The 20,204-nt window shown below is 33.3% G+C and overlaps 1 protein-coding gene across 6 annotated transcripts in view; it reads right to left on the minus strand.

Moving 5' to 3' along the window:
* LOC118193901 (leucine-rich repeat flightless-interacting protein 2-like) overlaps positions 1-20,204 on the minus strand; it is a 212,760-nt gene that overhangs the window by 93,071 nt on the left and 99,485 nt on the right. The window contains exon 1 of one of the 6 annotated variants that reach the window (XM_085819149.1): positions 13,982-15,167. The exons of the other annotated variants lie outside the window; for them this stretch is intronic. Within the exon in view, the coding sequence (XP_085675275.1) occupies positions 13,982-14,062 (81 nt within the window). The 5' untranslated portion in view covers positions 14,063-15,167. Of the gene's footprint in view, positions 1-13,981; positions 15,168-20,204 lie in introns of those variants that run through there. 6 annotated transcript variants of the gene reach the window in all.

The following is a 20,204-nucleotide window of genomic DNA, read 5'->3' on the forward strand; positions in this document are numbered from 1 at the left end:
GAAATTCAAGAATGACTCCAGACCGGAGGACGCCAAGACCAGCCGTCCAGGGGAAAAACGAAAAAGACAGCAACCCGACGACTACTACTCCAAGAGGCTAGCATGCAGAGGACGAAAAGACAAATTAGCGTGGACGACACTCGGAGGTCAGTAAGGAGAAGACTGACGTCCATGAAACCTATAACGTGGGAACAGTTCTGCCAGAAAAGAATGACGGAGTTCCAATCATCGAAAACTCAAAGATAAGTTAACATCTTCTATAAATTTTTTTTCTTTTGTTCCGAAATTTTATGCGTAAATACGAAGTTCTATGTTTTGTGGAAAGTCAATGTGTCTCGGTTGAGACTTAGTTTTGTTTTACTTATTTAGCTAACGCAAAAGTATTATTTTCTTTAAGTATAAAAGCTAAGAACAAGCATTTTCTGTTGGTCGAAAGACTAATTCTGTTATGTTAAAGCCAAAATTTGGCCGAAGATAAAAATAACTTCGTATTCTTGTATTAATAAGAATTTTAGTTTCAGTGCCGCCAGCTTGGCGAAGAATGAGTAAAGTAAAATTTATTTTTCTCTTATTCATTTTATGGTAAATTGTAAAAATCATATGTATTAGAATTTTGTAAATATACGTAAATACTTGAAAGTTATGTAAAAGTAGAATTTAGTCTATATGTAAAAGTAGAATATAAAATTTTAGATGCTAAAAGTAAATGCTCAAAAGCAATGAATTCAAATTTAAGTATTAAACTGTAGATAAAATCATGCTTTAGAGCGAAAGCCTGCATGTCTAAAGATGAATGAGGGGGAAGTTAGAATGAATGTGTTTTGTAGGGTTCTCCACCTACACTTGAATTTTAAGAATGTTAAAGTAGCTCATCGAGTTGTAGAATGTCGAGTAAGGTGTGTCTATTTGGTCGTTGAATTCTAACAAATCATGGTGGTTAGGGGAAGTGTTGTAATACTAAAACACGAATATTCCCGTTTGACACCACACATGGTGGAGAGCAAGGGTAAAGTTAAATTAATGTTTGAATACTTGAATGAATGTGAATTAAGCAATAACTAAGGAAAACGAATCGTTTAAAAACAAAAATTTATTCAGTGTCAAGAAAGTGTAAATTATAATGTATTTAGAAAGATACTGATACTTATTCCTTCCAGCAAGATTGATTGCTGAAGTCCAGGAAAAGTTGCTGTAAGAAGAGAGATTTAAATAAGTATCTACAGAAATTTAGTATACCTTTTGTGACATAAGATTTTTTATGTAAACGAGGCTCTTAAAAGTTAGTTCAGAATTGTAGAAACTTTACAACAGGTCGTTTGTAGGACCTGCTTCCAAGTTTTCCAAATTCTGGCAGCGGCAAATGTAGGGTTTATATTTATTTTAACTAACATTTATTTTAAGTTTAAACTATCTTTCCTGTCAAGCCTTACTTTTCCCTGGAACTGCCAATGCCAGAGTATGTAAATTTTTAGTAGAACGCGCAAGGATTCAAATTATCAGCGGAAGTATTCTGAGTTAAATAGAAAGGAAACGAATTCGAAGTGTGCTTTTCTTACTTCACGAGCGCGGAGGTAGTTAGTCAGAAATTGAAGAACCACGCGTTTCGGCTTGTGTGCTTGCCTCGGCAAATTGTTAATCTTTCAACGTAATATTCAGAGTTTGCTGAATTATCAGCGGTATTGTACAACGCGGTGAGGTCAGTTACGTTTAGAGAGCCTCGTAGTTAGTCTCTTGTTATTATCTCTTTTCAGTTTATTATTTTTATTTTACCACCGGGTCGGCGTAGTTTGTGAGCGTCAAGAGCACGCATTTGTAATGTCTAAAGTTGAATAAAAAGGAACTTAAACCCTTCTTTCCAGTTTCAGCAGTCACCACTTTGTTACGTGCAGGTTGGAGGCGCGCAACTTTACAAATCAATGCAGCAAACGTGAAAAATATGCAGTGCCCTCCCCGAGTCTCGAACCCTGGACCTCTCGAATACACGCCCGAATATGCTTCCAACTAATCACGAAGGCATGCGGAAAGGAGGCAGAAAATACCTTATAACTAAAATTATCAATTTAATAACAGAGAAAATTCAACTTTCCTTCACACTTTTCCAGGCTTAGGACTGGCAGTAAAAATACTGGAGCGTTTAAAAGTTGTGTGATGTTAGTCACTTTCCTTTTTTTAAAAAAAAAAAAAAAATATTATTAAGTTATTTTTAGAGAAAATTTTCATATGTTTTAATCGAATTTTTATAGATAAGAAAGAGATAATAAGCACTTTCTTATATTTTGTGATGAGTAAAATTCTTGCATAATACGTTGGATTCTTTTCTCTTTTTTGACCACACTTGTTTTCCTTCTTTTCCCTTCTAAATTTACATAACGACGATCTATAAAATAATCACTTCCTTTAGCTCCGTTTTTCAAAAATTTTATCAGTTCTAGAGTTTTAGGATGGATTTTCCTAATAACAGAATTTAATTTATGATGCCATCCTTCAAAATATTATTTGTCCTGTGCAATTTTTCATTGCAGTTCCACATCTGTATACTTAAGACGTCATTTTCAAGCCACTGCTCAACAAAGTAATCATAAAATGCCTCTAATCTTGCATTACGAGGTGAACTTTCTTGTATGCACAGCCAACCATCATCGACACATTCCGCGGGTATGTATGCAAGGGAGGCGCATATTCTGAGATGGGATCTAATTTCTTCATTATGCCTATATTCGTTAACAAGTCCCAAATCTTGAATCTTTCTCTACAGACACTGATTTAAGTGGAAACTGCAACTTCTTATATTTAAAGAAGGAAAAATATTTTTCAGCGAAATTATAACTGCAATTTCAAAATTCATCACAATTTCTTTAGGATCCCAATCAGAAGTAGGATTTTTAATTAAACGAAATAATCTCTCATAAGTCTGCTTTCGCTTATCAGGAAGTAAGCAAAACAACACAGGAACAACATTAATCTCGTTAGATGTACTTCCAATATCAACATGGATAGTATAAATTTGAGAGAAAAGCTTTGAGAAACTTTTAAAAGTTCCATCCATAAAGAAAGTTTTGCCGCTTTTCATTGCTTCCCTCCTCTTCTTACTTAAATACCAAAATTCGGTTATCTTTTAAATCATCGAACAACAAGAAACTAAAGTTATCATCCATTGCTAATGATTCATTAGGAATTTCTAAATCTTCCATATATGTAGCTTCTCGATCGTATCCTTCGGCACTTTGCCTAGATTTGTATAGAGCTGTTTTAACACTTGAAAACTGCGGAATATTGGTTAATGTGTCAAAGCCTTGATTTTATAGTTTTCCAACTTCTTCATTGTAAATTTGAGAAAGTAGAATATTTTCTTCTTTCGCTCTAATTTTTGCTACAAATATTTGTTTTTTTACTAAAGAATATGCTGTATCAGGTTGACATAAATGAATTTTTTCTTCTAAAACAACTTCTTCCTTGGTCTTAATTGAGCCTTTGCAGCTTTTAGTTTTTTCATTTATGCAAATCCAATAAACTACATTTTCTTTATTTCTATTCCGAATTCGATATTGATAACCTTTGTAAAGGGCTAAAGGCTTTTTCCTTTTAGTTTCAATAATCTCTAAAACATCCATACTGATTTAGATACGAAAAATAACAGCTAATACTAAAGATTTTAAAGTGGAATGAAACTAAAGATTTCGAGAGGAGCCTAAACTAAGACACGTCTTCTGCCTAACAATGTCAAGACGATGACTAACTTATTCACAAAGGAACTGTCCAGCTCTTCTTAATGACTCATCCTGACATCTCCTGAGGAACTTTGGAAGGGGGACTGTACTCCCCGATTTCGCGCAAACAGGAAGATTTTTTAAAAACGCGCAAACAGGAATCGCGGAAACAGACCTAAATCAGAATGAATAACGCGCAAGTTCGCTCAAACCTAATACAGTAGACGTTCGTTTTTACGAACACTCTCGATTTGACGAACTAGCGAATGGTCCCGAATACATTCCCATAGATGTAATGTAATTTTGCGCTCTTATTTACGAACTACAAATCAGGAAAATCTCTTTTTTGCGAACTCAGTTTTCATACTTCTGCGTGTTTCATTGGGACGAAGTGTGAAGGTCAAATAAAATCTCCAACTATTTTGAGGCAGCAAGTGCGAAACATTCGAAGAAGTACAGTAAGGAAGGAGGGGGCGGAAAAGAGGGGGAATTAGGACAAATTTATGGTGTTGTTTGTTGTGGGAGGCTCTCAGAAGAGCATCGGCCTGATGTTGTTGGGTGGGGGTGAGACCATTCGTGTTAAAGGGGTTTGGGTTGCTTCTAAAAGAGAGTTGTTGCTTTTTGTAATGTCATAGTCATTTGATCTGGACAACTCAATCAGTGAAGTCTCGTTAGTCGAGAGGGAGATTGGGCCAGTTTTTGTTAAGTAAGATTCTTAGAGCTATTTCGCAAATGAAGAAACGAATTTGTTTAGCGGTTGAAATAAAGAAGAAGATTTTAAAAGAAGTTGACGAAAAAATATTAAGCAAGACACAAATTGCTCAGAAATATGGAATTCCTAACAATAGTTTATCGACGATTTTAAAGGCAAGAGAGAAGATCTTTGGAGCTAAAAACGGAAACGATGAATGTGGACCCTCCTCTCGAAAATATTTTCGAGAATCAAAACACCCAAATTTGGAAAGGGCTTTGCTTGTTTGGTTACGAAAGATGAGAAGCTTAAACATTCCAATTGATGGAAATGTACTTAAAGAACAAGCACACTTTTCTGCTTCCAAATTTAACATCAAAGATTTTAAAGCATCGGATGGTTGGTTACAGAAATTTAAATTTCGGAATGGTTTGAGTTTCCGGAAAGTGTGTGGTGAAAGTGCAGCAGTAGACACGTCATCAGCAAATGAATGGAAAGAAGAAAAGTTGAATTTGCTTCTTTCTGAATACGCTGCAGATGACGTTTTTAATGCGGACGAAACGGCTTTGTTTTTTAAGATTTTGCCAGAAAGAACATTAGCTTACAAAGGAGATAAATGTGTTGGAGGTAATAAAGCTTAAGAGAGACTTACAGTTTTGACTGCAGCCAACATGACTGGGTCACAAAAATTGCCTCTGCTCTTTATTGGAAAATATCTGAAACCAAGGCGTTTCAAAAATGTTCAGAAGATTCCTGCTGCATATTATGCTAATAATAAGGCCTGGATGACTGGCAACATCTACGAAAAATGGTTGAGAGATTTAGATAACCGTTTTTCAGCAGAGAAGCGCAAAGTTCTCCTAATCGTGGACAATTGTACTGCACACATGGAAGTCACTGGGCTTCAGGCAATCCGTGTGGAATATCTCCCACCAAATGCAACTGCAGTTTTACAGTCAATGGATCAGGGGATAATCAATAGTTTCAAGCGAAAATATAAGACAGTGCTCTTGCAAAGAGTAATCCTTGGCTTGGAAAGGAAACAACCTTATCAGATTGATATTCTTGGTGCAATGCATTTATCAATCAGTGCATGGAATGATGTTTCAGATGAAACAATTTCTAAAGCCTTTCGACATGCAGGTTTTATTAAAGAAACAGACGTAACTGAAGAAATCCATGACAATAGATCTCACGACGAAGATGAGGTTCTCATGCATGAACTTCGCCGTAGAAATCCACAGTTGCCAGAACTTTCATTCGAGGATTTTTTAAATGTGGATTCTAATGTCATCTGCACGGAGGAAATATCGGATCACGATATTATTAGCAGCATAATCAACAAGAATGAGAGACTTTCAGATCCAGAAGAAGAAGAAGAAAATGAAGTAACACCAAGACCGACTTTAAAACAAGCTGCTGAATACTTGTCAGAACTTAGACGATTTTTTGAGGCCAGTGATAATTGTGAAATGCTAACAAATATAGAGAAGATGGAGTCTTGCATTGTACAATCTGTTGTTTTAAAACAGACAAATATAAGTGATTATTTTGTTGCTCAATGACTTAATAAAGGTACGTTTTACAAATATTTTATATTTCTTGTTTGTTTAATAGAATGGATATCATTTATTAAGTAGTAATACTATTAAAAATAATTCCTAATACATAAATTAAAGCATGGAATAGTATCACTAACCTGTCTCGAAAACATTAAAATGTGAAATACTAACAATTTCCGATGCCTTTCTAAATTACGAACTCTCGATTTAACGAACTGTTTTCGTACGAGTTCGTAAAAACGAGCGTCTACTGTACCAGCGTGACAAGCCTAATGGAGAGAGTAACGAAACGCCGCAGACAGACTACAATCAAGAGTTTCAACCGGTAACGTGACCCTCAACAACGGTTTGGCTTGCCTTATTGCTCGAGTAAAGACGCAACACCTTCGTATTTATTTATTAATTATTGTTCATTGAACGGGAGTTGATTTGTTCCCCTTAAAAAGTCAACTAATTTCCGATCAATGATAATGACTACATGCATTTAATTTAATTCTTGCCTTTAACTTATTCCTTTTACAATTGAAATTTTGTTATTCATGATTTAATTCCAGTCCCCGTTAAAGCATTTTTAACATTTTACTTTCAAGTTACTTCAAAACATCTTTCAAAATATAACTTACTAGTATGGATTCACTCTTTTAAGATATTCATACTATAATTAAACTTACGAGATAATATAATCAATTAATCAATATTATTTAGTAAATAAATTATTATTAACTTACTTTGCAGCAATTGCGCAAGTAGTAGTAACTTGTTTTCGCACTAAACGAATTTAAGATCATACAACATTGTATATATATATAGATAGATAGATAAATTTGACTTTATTTTCAAATTATTGTAAACGTTAAGATTATTTTTCATATTTAAGTAATTTTAATACTGGTTTCATTAAAATTTAGACGTAAAAATATAACGCATGTCAAATTAAAAGGCTAAATTATCACTTATAAGATTTCAGGTTAGATTCAGATCCAAAGAAAGCTAATTTTTGGAACTATTTTCTTAGGCAATAAAATCATTATTCATTATCTATTTGATACCCACAAACAATATCGAAGACGAATGGTATCTTTATTAAATTTACTTGCTTTGACGACAGACACTGTTTTTAAGATAAGTATATATCTGCAAACAAATATCTCAAAACGGCTGTCATTAAAATAGAAATCTGTATCACAAGTAGATTCATAACATTACTCAAGTAATTTACGTATATTTTTATAATAATTAAAATATATTCAAGTATAATGTAACACATTTTCAAGTATAATGTAACACATTTTCAAGAATAACTCATTTACTATTACGATATTCAAGTGGGCTTCATGACATTGGCAGAACTTGACTCTTTTATAGATAAAAGTATGAATTTAAAATGCATATAAAACACACTTAATATGCATTGATTATTTGCTCTACGACTTCATATCTAGCATATTTTTTTTAATGTTTATTAAGTTCTTGGCTGTGAAATTTTTGAAAATTTGTCAAGTGTAAATATTTTAGTCTTCGAAATTTATATAAAGTCCCCCGATTTATCGGGCAATCACCACGTGAATTTAGTCATTTATTCCTGCGATAAAATTACTCCTATAATTATATTACAAGACAGCTGGATCCATCAAAATAAAAAAAGAAGTATACAAAAATTACAAACTCAATCATTATGTTGAAATTTCCAGAAAACGTCACTTTAAGACGATTGATATTTGTCGATTTCAACCAAAAAAATTTGATTATTTCAGCACAATTTATTCATTTATTTATTTTAAACCATAATACATAATTCCGGGGAAATATTAATAAAAGGTGGATTTTTAGCGATTTAGTTTTAATGGTTTATAAATTTCGAAATTTCCAAAATATTATCCTGTGTTAACAAACAAAATTCTTTTCTCATCCAAAATTTCCGCATACTTTTAAGTAATCGTCATCGTCAATGGAACCAACGATTAAATAACACATCCGTTTATTTGAATAAACAAGGTGAGAAAAAAATAGGCGAAACTGAGTAAAAAATAATCCATACGTGAAGAATGCAGCGCAACGGAGATCATCTGCCAGCACAGAATGCGGAAAAAGATATTTTGAATGGTAAAACCACACCATTCAATCCAACTGATGACTTGAATGATTTGATTCGAAAATGGGCAGGAACATAATCCCGAGACGACTAGGAAAAAAAATCAAGCATTAAGCAACTATGTTTAAACAAGTAAAACAACGTCGGGCAACAAGATTAATTCTGCCGTAACGTTAACATTCTCACGCTGCCTAACAGAACAAAAATACGATAGGTCTGCAATGTAGCATTTATAAGTACAAGAATGCATTTTTTTTTTTTTTTTTCCATTTTTTTTTTTTTTTCCTTTTACTAAGCAAAAGAATGGATCTATAACTCATTGCTTTGGATTTAAATGGAAAGGAAGCTTTTGAACTACGTTTAGAAAATAATTGTTATGGCTCATTTAATGACTTCCGCATAAAAATGAATTGCTCCATGTATAGTTAGTTAACTGGTTGCAAATTGCAGATTACTTTTCTTGGGAAAAAACTACATTTAAAGCAATTTACGTATTTTTTACGCGCAATTAACGCTTCTACCGCAATACGTCTGCTAAGATAATGTTATAGGTGTTAAATATAATTTACATTTATTCTTTTTAAAATTTTTCGAATTTTGCTCATTATTCAATAATTAAAATATATAAACCATCAAATTTGTATTTTTTCAAACGTATCTTTACGTGAAACAAAAATGGTGAATAATCTCCATTTACAGTATTTTTTAACCGAATAATAGTAATAATAATAATAACAACCTTTTATTATTATTATTTTAACCAATTTATAAGGGAAAAATAAATGGACCTGCGCCGAAAATTTGCATGAAAATTCTTTAACCATTGTGTACCCTTTAGTCTTCCTTATTTATTAAGTTGCTATCAATAAGCTCCCCCCTTTTTTTTTTTTTTTTTTTTTTTTTTTTTTAATGATGCCGACTTTTAAAATAGAAAAAAAAAAAAAAAAAAAAAAGGGGGGGGGGAATTTTCATACTTATTGAATACTTCACATTCATTAAAATTTACACATTTTAATATAAATAACTGAAAGAAATTAAATACTTTACATGGCTTCTTTAAATTTGGAAGTTGCAGTACTATCATCTAACATGTTTTGACCCATTCGTGGGCAAAAGTCTGAAGCTGTTAACATTCTCGTAGATAATTTATTTGTGCTATTTCCGTTAGACGAGCTGGCTATATGGGGCGTGAGAAATTGTTCCCATGCGTAAAGTGAATATTAGCCAAGCTCCTTTAAAAAGTTTTATATAAAGGTATTTCTGTATTAATAGATACGCTTTACGTGCTTTTCTTTAATTAAATCAAACAACCGGCATTTTCTGGAAGTCGCAATGAATACCCCGAAAAATATTTTCCCTCCTAGAAAAGGCGACATTTAGTTTGGTAACCGAAGATTTAAAAGTCCAAGAAAAATTTCCACTTCCTCCTCTACCCCCAAATGGAAGGACACTTGTTTATTAAATATGCGTTGGGAATAGCGAACTCATCAGTCTCATGACCGAGAAAGTATCAACTGTTTGAAGAGACTGAAAACTTTTTTGGGGGAATTATTGAAACTCTACCTTGAACCCTCATGCTCCACAAAGTATACCACGAGGCTTACACAAATAAGTTATAGCACTGACAAAATTAACTAATGTACAATAGCATTGAAAATGGGGAAAATTATTTAAAAAATAAATAGAAAAACTAAATAAATAAGAGAAAAATAAAGAAAACTCAGTAATCTAAATTAGGAATGAAATTCCGAAAGGAAAGAATTCTCTTTACTCCGAAAAAGTTCTGAAAAAAATTGACGGTCAAGATACAGACAGGCGCAACAAAGTTGCTTTGAAATATCTTCCTCTGCTGGACATGATGAACGCACTCAAGAATATATGCTTTACATCTTCATTGCCGCTACTGCAGCTGCACAAAGCACTTGAAGAGAGTCCGAATGCCATGTCCATTGAAGTTGCCATGTCCAGTCAAAAACTGAGTTACTTTAAAATTTGTTAAAAATTGAACATCATTTATTCTGCGAAAAATTGAAGGAAAAAAACTTTTGGTCCATTGTGGCCAGATATTCTCTGTTTCAAATACACATATAACATCATTTTTATAAAAGTGCTTCCAGTGAGAAACAGGAATACGGAGATTTAAATTTATGTTACATTTCGTGGGTAGCTTTGCTAGAGCATCAGTTCTCTCATTTTCAAAATTTCTACAGTATGCATAAACATAAGCAGAATGAATGTCGATATCAAGAACTTGCAAGTCTTAATAATAACTTGAATTTCAACAGCAAGTTTTTTTCCAGAACTTATTTTCTGTAATAACTGTAGAGAAGAAAGAGAATCGTAACATATTAAAATGCGCTCTGAGTTCCAACCACTACAAGAATTTTGAATCCATTTCATAGCAAGTTTAAACATAGCAGCTTAGCCTGAAAAACAGAGCACTTATCATTAGTTCTCTACCGTCTGAAATCTCTTTCTTGCATTATCTTCATAAATAACAAAAGCAAAGCCATCATTCATCTTACTAGGTCTATAAAACAAAAACTGAAACTCTTCAAGAATTGCATCGGAATAGCCAACAAATGGTATAGGGTTCCTGTTAAAAGGATGCGGCGAAGAAGCTGGAAGATTGCCATCAAGAAGGCAATTATTAGGACTCATTTAAGAATTATTAAACTTATTTATGACCCACATTGACTAATGCTCCTAATGTACCCCAAGTTAGAAATATTGAGAGATTTGTGAGCATTATTAAAGTACTCCGATGAAAAAAAGAAGACTGAAAAATCGGACTCACTTCTTTGGCTATTAATTTCTAAAACAGCAACACAAGCGTAGTTGAAGGAAATATTCATAAATAGGCCAAAAAGGAATCTATGCAGCAATACGAATGTGCATATAAAAAATGAACTATTTAAATAACATACTGAAAGGCCCAGGCTTTGATAAGGCCCTAAGCTATTGAGATATGGGGCCCTTCACGAGAATACATACATCCCATGCTTGCTAATTCGTTCTGACCTTCAAAACTTATTTGTTATAATAGATCAAATTTACCAAACTTTACCATTAAATATCAAATTTGGAATGTCTGTTTACATACAATTTGACTGTAAGTTCCTTTCTGATACTATGCATGTCTTATTATGAGCAGTGTAACGGCGTTAGTCTAACTGAAGTGCAGCAACCTTTAGTAATGAGGTTGTTGGGATCACAAGCGTGACTAGCATAAGCACACAAGTCTAATGTCCGTTGGTAAAGGCTGTATCGCCTCTAAAAATGGATAAGCTTTACGCTTTTAACAGATTAAACGTCACAAACCAAAAATCTCCTTTTATAGATGTCTGTAGAAAGAAACGTCACCCACATCCAGGTGGGAATTTTACACAGTTTGGCAGGGTTAATAAGTTTAAATAATAACAGAAGTATATAATAGTAACAAACTCAAAAATAATGCTTCTAAGCAATTTTTCACATATACAGAGAACAAAAAAAAAAAAAAAAAAAAAAAAAAAAAAAAATTATAGTTTGCTTTTTATGATTTATTTATTTTTAACTGGTAAAAATATGTTATTTTAGGACAAGAGTATTAACAATTAAATGCAAACCTTATTTGTAACACCATTTTACACCTTTCTATAGCGATGCTGCACAGGAGACTGTTTCAGTAATACTATTACAACTTTATTTTTCTTTACTATATTCAACCGTGGTTAATTGTTTTAGTTTTGTGGCCCAGTCAAGCAGACGTACCTGATCTGGCCATGCAAAAAATATGCTTGAATTATACTCGGTGTTCAAAGATTTAAAAATATATATATATACAAGGAAAAGTTATCTATATAAACCAATTAAATATGAGCTTAAGTTAACAAAAATTTTATTCTCCAAAACTGAATTACGTGCCATTATTTTTCATGTATATGGACTCCAGCTTATAGTACAGAAATATTTAGTTTTCTTGATACTTATGACTTTGTCACAAAATTACAATAGAACCCTTATTATATCACAAACCCTTTGCCCCTCAAAAAACTTATAAGTTATTAATCCACTGCATATTTAAAGTTTTATTTATTTATCTGAATATCATAACATACGAAACATACGAAGGCTTTCTGGGAGGGATGCCTTTGTGGAGGACTTTGGAAATTGGCTCATATTTACATCCGCAGCGAACTTATTCAAGATGAATATATGCACACTGCTAGTATCTTTATTAATAAATCACAGTTTGAGAACAGTAACAATGTCCTTTCATAGCCAAGATTATAACAGTATCAATTTAATCTTATACATATGAGTTAGTCATACTACTTTTACTTTGTACTGCAACACTCATGTTGCTCTTTTCTGAAGTGCATTAAAAACTGCTTAATGAACTGTTACAAATAAACAATAACTTGAGGTATTGTAAAGGCCACACGACAGACAAGTGCGAGTCAATGCAAAAAATTGTCGCGGATTTTTTTTTTCCTTCTTTTCTTTTTTCTTATAGTTACAAGCATAGTTGTTAGCGACTCGCAGCAAATTAAAAAAAAAAAAACTGAAGGACTACTTACGCTTCAAAGGAAGCACCTTGAGTACAAACTCATAAATTCGTATTTTTGGCATAATATCTTTTTGAATTTTACACAGCCCATATTATGACCTTCTTTAACATTATACGGCTTTCCTATTGTTCAAATTTTATACACTGGATTGCGTACCGTGATGGATAAAACCTTATTTTCCCAAAGCAATAATTTTGGTACAGCAGGCTATAAAAAGATAATATGGCGTACTGACTTCAGGGTGGAATAATTATCTCGTATTTCGTTGCACAAAATTTGAACATTCCTAATTATCTTTGATACTTCATCCCCATCTGAGTCAGTCATATTCTACTTTGTTTTAAGGCTATAAAATATTTTATTTATTTAACGGTATAATCTTTGTTGAAATAAAATGCTATTAACGATAAAATGAAATTCTCGCCAACATTATCTACATTATTGATCTAGAGAAAAAGAAGAATCGATTATTCGGATTTTCAAATACCAGGATACGATATGGTTCCAGTTAATCTAGATATTTAACAGTTCTAATATACTCAAAATAAACAAATTACTCGAAACCTTTATATTTAATATTGAAAGAGCTGTCATAATTATTTGTGACGGCTCTGTATTTAATCATTTCGATGAGTCGTGTAAAAATATCTGTACATATCTGAATACAACACAAGTTAGAAATGAGATATTAACTGAGTGATTATTTTAAGTATTAAAAATAATTCAAGAAAAGAAAACTAAGAATAAAAATAAAAAGGCGGAGTGTTTAGCAAATATTTCAATATTAAAATCTATCATAACAAGTTCATATTTACTGTCTACTATAGAGGTTAACACGCTAAAGAAAAACTATAGTAGTTCTGAAGACAAGGTACAAACGACTGCATTCAATGTATAATATAAAGATTATTCTTCAGAGATGATACCCAATAGTCAGCATTGGTAAGGCCTAGTATATCTTTTTGAATAACATTTTTACTGATAATCACTGCATTGCTATTATTTGAAAGATAAAAACTATAAAGATACACATACATTATTTTTAAATAGTACTGTTTTATATTGTTAAACAAGAAAATTTTAAGATTAAAAAATAAACTGAAAATCTTATCTTCAGAAAACAGTAGTATCTCCTAGAATCTGAGGTTTACAAGATTCGGTAATGATTTATTAGATGGCAGTATAACGTAATGCAAAAAGATGTGAAACAAAAGCAGACAGACTAGACTTTAGACATTTAGTGTTAAAAAAATTTGAAAAACACTTAAATATTTTTATTTAACGATGTAGTTATGAGAATAAATAAAATCAGTTATCATATGCTTACAAATAAAAGCACTTAAAAAAATATCGTGGATTAACAAAAAAATACTTACATATTCAACAAGAGATATAAGTATTTTTCTCATCCTTCTGACCTTTGCTCGGCGTACTGGCGTTGAACACCATATCCCCATACGAAATAATTATATACAACTCGCACTATTCTAATTCGTCATATTACATAATAGGCGATAACTTAATCCCATGAGCCGGTGATATATGGATTCGGCATTACACTGTTCACATCTAAGATGTCTTATAAACATTATTTGACAAAACAGTTATGTTTCGAGATTTTCAAACGAATCACAATAAATTAATAAAAATATATATCATATTGCTATTATAAATACACTTCACTTAAATGACGTTTGATACACTAGATTTTTCTTTTCATATACATATTATTATTTTGATCTCAGATATAAAATCATCTTCATTATTGAAAAGTAATATATTGCTAAGAAATTTTCGACAGTATCACCAATTAATTTCTTTTATTATAGATGAGAATTTAACTCATTTATCAACGCAAACATGTATATATAAATTTCTTAAGAGCAATTCACTTCAAATTTTTCAATGGAGAAAAGCAGCCAAGAACATATTCTAGAAAATTTTAACTTCGGGAATAACAAAATGCATATTCAAAGACGCAATTGCTTAAAAATATACGTATATACAATATCAGTTTCTTAGTGACCGGCTTATAGCAGATAGTAACAACAATACTCGCAGTGACAAGGAAGCGAAAAGTCAAAACATGACAGGTCGATGTGCCGACTAAATCTTTAATCACAGATTTCTCTTCTGCACATACCGTAACCGAACTGAAAGCAACATGGGAAGATGGGGGGGGGGGAGGAGGATACTTGCAAATCCAGTTTTCAGAGTTTTACCGCACTTGCTTGCAACTTACTACCGCTTACTCACACCGCCCAATCAACTTGGAGATTCCGAAGAAGAGTTCCAAAGCATCTAGAAAGTAAATAAACAAGAACAGCACTATTTTCATATCCAAAAACAGGCCACATGTCGGTTTAGAACTCTACGCAAGAACAGGTAACTAACTCTGCAGTATGTATGTGGGTCAGTAGGAAAAGTACTCTCCATATATAAAATCAGATACAGCCGAAGAGCAGAAAGTAACGACTCTCTCTCTCTTCTCTCTCTTTTTTTTTATGCACTCTCCAAGAGCTTCGGGAAGAGAAATCAGAAATAATAAAGAAGCGGAAAATGCTCTCCCTAAAACAGCTGCCACTGCAACAAGTGGGCGAAAGAATCGTAGACGAGAGAGAAAAGGCCGCAAACGATAGGAGTTAATGACGTCACACAAACAAGCAAAATACGTGCTATCATAGAGCACTTTATCTGGGGCAAACATATTTGTGATCCAACAATGTTTTAAATAGAAATCTTTTTTTCTAACAAATTAAAATCATGAATACATGTAACAGATTCATACGGTACCACTTTTAAATATATGCCAAAAAAGAGGAAGAATAAAAACGCAATAAAATATTACATAATACTAAATTAATAAAAATGAAGTTTTACTAAAAGTTTTCGTATGCATTTAAACTAAACGCAGAACAGCATATTTAATAAAATATGGCAGGGAGAGAAAGAGAACAAGATAGCAAAATTTTTCTTCCCTGTTTTCTTCAACTTCATGGTCACCCTGCGGCCCGAGCGGCAAAATCGCTGCACACTGATAGTTACATGTGAACGGGCTGGCTGCATGGGCGTTTTGGTGGTTTCTCCCATGCGTAACATGTATATGAGACAGTTTTCCTTAGAAAGACCTTCATGGAAGTATCCCTCCCCTTAGGCAGATAACTCTAGTGTGCTTTTGCCATAATCAACTAAACCAAACCAAATTCTTCTACTTCATTATTGTAATTTTAAAATTATGCCTAGCTTAAGCACACCTGATGTCAAAATTCCAAAACTCATTCTCTATAGCTAATTCAATATTAAAAAAAAAATTGCAAATAATTATCTATGTTGTTAACTGGAACAACAGTCTTAGAATATGATTCGAAATATCAAAGTAATGCAAGTGTACATATTCTTGCATTATATTTAATCTGCCGCGTGCGTATAATGGTATAGTGGTTAGGAGGGGGGTAAACCACTGAGTTGGCTTCCGACCCAGGTATAGATATATCCATGCAGAATTGGTTACCAACTCGGCGGGAGTCAACCACTAGCTACCAGGCCGCAGACCTGGGCAGCCCCGGCTGAGCAGATGACATTTATAAAATGCAAAAAAGGGATATAAATGTGCATACAAGGCACTTGAAGAAGAGTACAACAATGTACAAAGAAATATATACACGTGCATACAAGGCACTTGAAGAAGATTACAATCAAAATATATGTATATACATATAAATACAAACTCATATACAGATATATACACACTTACATACATAGATATTCAGAAACAAATAAAAGTATACATACTCTCACTCATATTGATATATACACCCATACATATACGTTATCATGATAGTCAAAGTTTATAAGAAGCATGCCCTTGAAGTACGCGTGATCCTTAGTATAAATTAGGTACCATAAATAAAAGATATAAACAGGTACAGATACATTACAACATTCAGATACAGAGTGGTTAGGGGAGCCGACTGCGATACCGAAGGGCCTGGTTTCGAATCCAGAAGGCATGGATGTAAACTGTCTGTCACCTCATAGGAGGTAACGGTGGTCGCCTATTAGGTGTCTCTACAATAAAATGGCCACCACTTCTGGCCTTGGGAATGGCGAATCCCGTTATAGGCAAGTGCCCGCCATTGGGAATATATATATATATATAGTTATGCAATAGTTATGCATTACTCCATTTATGAACTTTTACTCCATTTAGCCATGGGTCATAGGTATTCAGAGAAAATGTAGCATTCGTGTTCAACTGGAACACGAATGTTTCACTGTACTTAAAAAATAAGTACGAAAGAAAAAGAAGACTGAAAAATTAACCAAAAAAAAAAAAAATAATGCAATCTCCAAGAGAAAAAAGATGTATTAATACAGCAATCTGACTAGAGCTTTAAAGAATAATAAAATCCTCATTCAAAAATAATATTCTATGTATATTATATCTCATCCAAAAATTATACAGCAAGATGGCACAGTAGGAAGTTTTATGTCACCAACAAGTAATCATTTAATTTGCAGGTGGTTTCGGAAACACAATTGTATACAAATACATAAACTGATGACATTCATGCAAGTACTCAGATATAATTCAGCAACGTACAATAAGGAATGTCGAAAAATGTCTCAAAAGAAACTAGTTTGAGGAAGTCAGTAATTGAAAGAATTCATTAATTCAATTCTATTGGCTGTGAGTTCGAATCCACAAAAAAGACAAAGTAGAAGATTCATATATTTCATTCGATTTGTTTTAAAATAAGCCTCCTTGCAAAGTTCTTTATTAAGGTTATTAATAAGCATTTTATTTCTTAATAATGCCTTATTTTTTATGCACATTTCAGTTTAGAAAAGGTAAGAAACAGACCTGTAACAAGAGTTTCAGACAGATAGATAACAAATTTCAGAAGGAAATCTAAGAATTCAAGACTCAAACTTTGTATTGCACTATTTCATCAAAGGTTAAGAAAATAAGTATCTCAAAATCACAGAATTATATTAATGTTGCTGTCTGTTTAGAAAAGATCATTTTAAAACCAACTTATGGGGATTTCGTGTTAATGGATATGAAACTGAACACATGAGAATTTTGCACTTACTTTTGTAAGACTGCAGGAACTTTGTCTTGATACAAAACCTCTCAGATATAAACTTAGGATTTTGAATCAAACTCTATTGTCCTTCTGTAGCTGTATAGCTACAATAGTTTCATTGTCAGAAAAAATACCGCCTCCTTAGACTGGACGAATGAAGTGTGCATTCAAAGTCGAAGTCGTAAATTATCGGTTCGGGAGAACAAAACACACTTTTTTTTCCGCAAAAGACAAACAATAAAAAAAAACCCCCTTTGTTTTTATATTTTTTCCCCATATTACTGGTACGGAAGATAAAATAATTATGAGTTTTTATGTGGTATTCGAAGAGATGCTGTTAAAAATACACTTGATAATTAACTACAAATCCGCATTCAATAATAAGCGACTGGAAGTCTGTCTTCCGACATGGAACAATGGAAAAAGAAAAATAATGACTTAATTACCGAAACTGTACAACGACTTTTAAATACATCTTCTGCGCATCGATTATTTTCTTGGTTATGACAGGCTGGTTATTTCATTAAGGGAAAGAATGTGAAAACTATCTAACAGTACAAATGCCTTCATTGGAGACTTTTAACAAGCAATCGTCACACATACAGTCTGATACGACAGAAAAACAAAGATATTGCCAATGTAAACATCACACAAAGAAAGAACTGAATAATTCTGTTTCCTTATGGTTACCTTAGTCGTAAATTAAACAACTGCCATATTACAATGATCGCAAGGTCAATTCTCAATTTTTCTGTTTTGTTTATTGAAGTATGTTGCTATTAAACATAATCTTTAATAAATTATAAAAACGTATAAATACACTCCAATTAAATTTATCAATAAAAACTCTCGTTATGTGTAAAGGCCCGTCCACACGAGGACGCTGCCGACGTAGTTGACGTAACTTTTTTGACGCCGGTGTAAATTCGCAGGACGCAGAAGACGTAAAACTGAGTACGCTCCAGTTCAGCTTTTTCGCCCGCGACGCGCGCGTATAGCCAATAGCCGACCGAGTTTTTATCACGTGTCATAATCAGAAAACCTTCTTGCTTACCCGTTTCAGTATGTCGTCGCATCCGAGGTGTGGCTTTCATACGTGAAGGTTGTCTATCTCCGACGCTTCTCTGGTTTTAACCACGTGAATTTTTCGAAGCACGTCCCTTGTCTTGTGCATTATCGCTATGCCTAACGAACATCGCTCGGTCCCTGTGGACCAGTCGTATGCTGTATTAAAGAATTTTGGTCATGCTTTGGACGATCCTGCAAATAAAGAGATATACGAAGCTCTTAACAAAGTGGATGTTCTGCAAGAACAATTACGAAACGGCAGGCCTGCTAAGGAAAGCGGAGAAGATTTTCCTTGCCCTTATGGAGAAGAAAAGGCTTTCATTAGATCAATTCTGTGATAAAGATTTCATGAAAGAATTTCCCAAAAAGCATCCGATTGTGATTGAATTTCACCGAAGGCAAGCTGAAAGGAAGAGAAAGCAGTTTCTCATATCAGATAAAACTACAGATGATGAATGGCAAACGCCTACGAAGACTGCTAAGATTTTCGCTGCTCCTGTTAAGGATCCGTTGAAAACCCCTACGAAGAAGACTTCCGCTGCTACTGAGATTTCCAAAGTAGTAACGTCGGATTGTTTTGAAGCTCTCGCTACAGTTCCTGATCCAATGGCTATGGACTGTGCTGATAATTCCGAGAAAGCCGATAAAGATCTTATGTTTGTTTCTAACGCTAAGACTGATCATAAAAGTGAGCGACTTCCACCGATTTTCTGCCCAAGACCGGATGTGAAATGGAGCGAATTAAGAGGACAATTTAACAATTTTGATGTCAAGGATTACGTTGGTGTTTTGACTAACGATAAAATCACTCTGATTTTTAATACAGCCGATCAAAGAGATAGAGCACTAGCTGTGCTAATGAAAAATGAAGTGCAATTTAGCACCTTTCGCCCTAAGAAAGATACACCGCTGAAAGTGGTTATTCGTGGATTGCCTGACGACTCGTCTGTGGAAGAAATCAAGGCTGAGTTGATTAAAGATGGATTCCCTGTTTTAAACGTAACGCAGTTTACCAAGAAAATTGATGGTAAAGAAATAAAGTTACCAGTTTTCTTTGCATCATTCAAAAGGAACGAAGTGAGTAGAAACATCTACAGAAAGAAAACTCTGCTGGACCTTAGAGTCAAGTTTAGAAGATACAGATGCAATCTAAGCAACATGATTTGCTTCAGATGTCAACGATATGGTCACGGTCAGATGTTTTGTAACAATTCGCCAAGATGTCTCAAGTGTGGGCAGGGACACCTGACCTACACATGCAAATTAGCCAAAGAACTGAAACCTACTTGCGCGAAAAAAAGGATCATATTGCTACTTCGAAGTTATGCGAATTTAAACAAAAAGAAACAAAAAAAAAAAAAAAAAAAAAAAAGCATATTCTAAAAAATATTCAGAAGCAATCAAAATATACAAAATCATAGTTTCTGTTGCCATATCACTT

Source organism: Stegodyphus dumicola, chromosome 6 (genome assembly GCF_044657685.1).
Source record: "Stegodyphus dumicola isolate Sdum_Otavi_A_Nest chromosome 6, ASM4465768v1".
NCBI lineage: Eukaryota > Metazoa > Arthropoda > Arachnida > Araneae > Eresidae > Stegodyphus > Stegodyphus dumicola.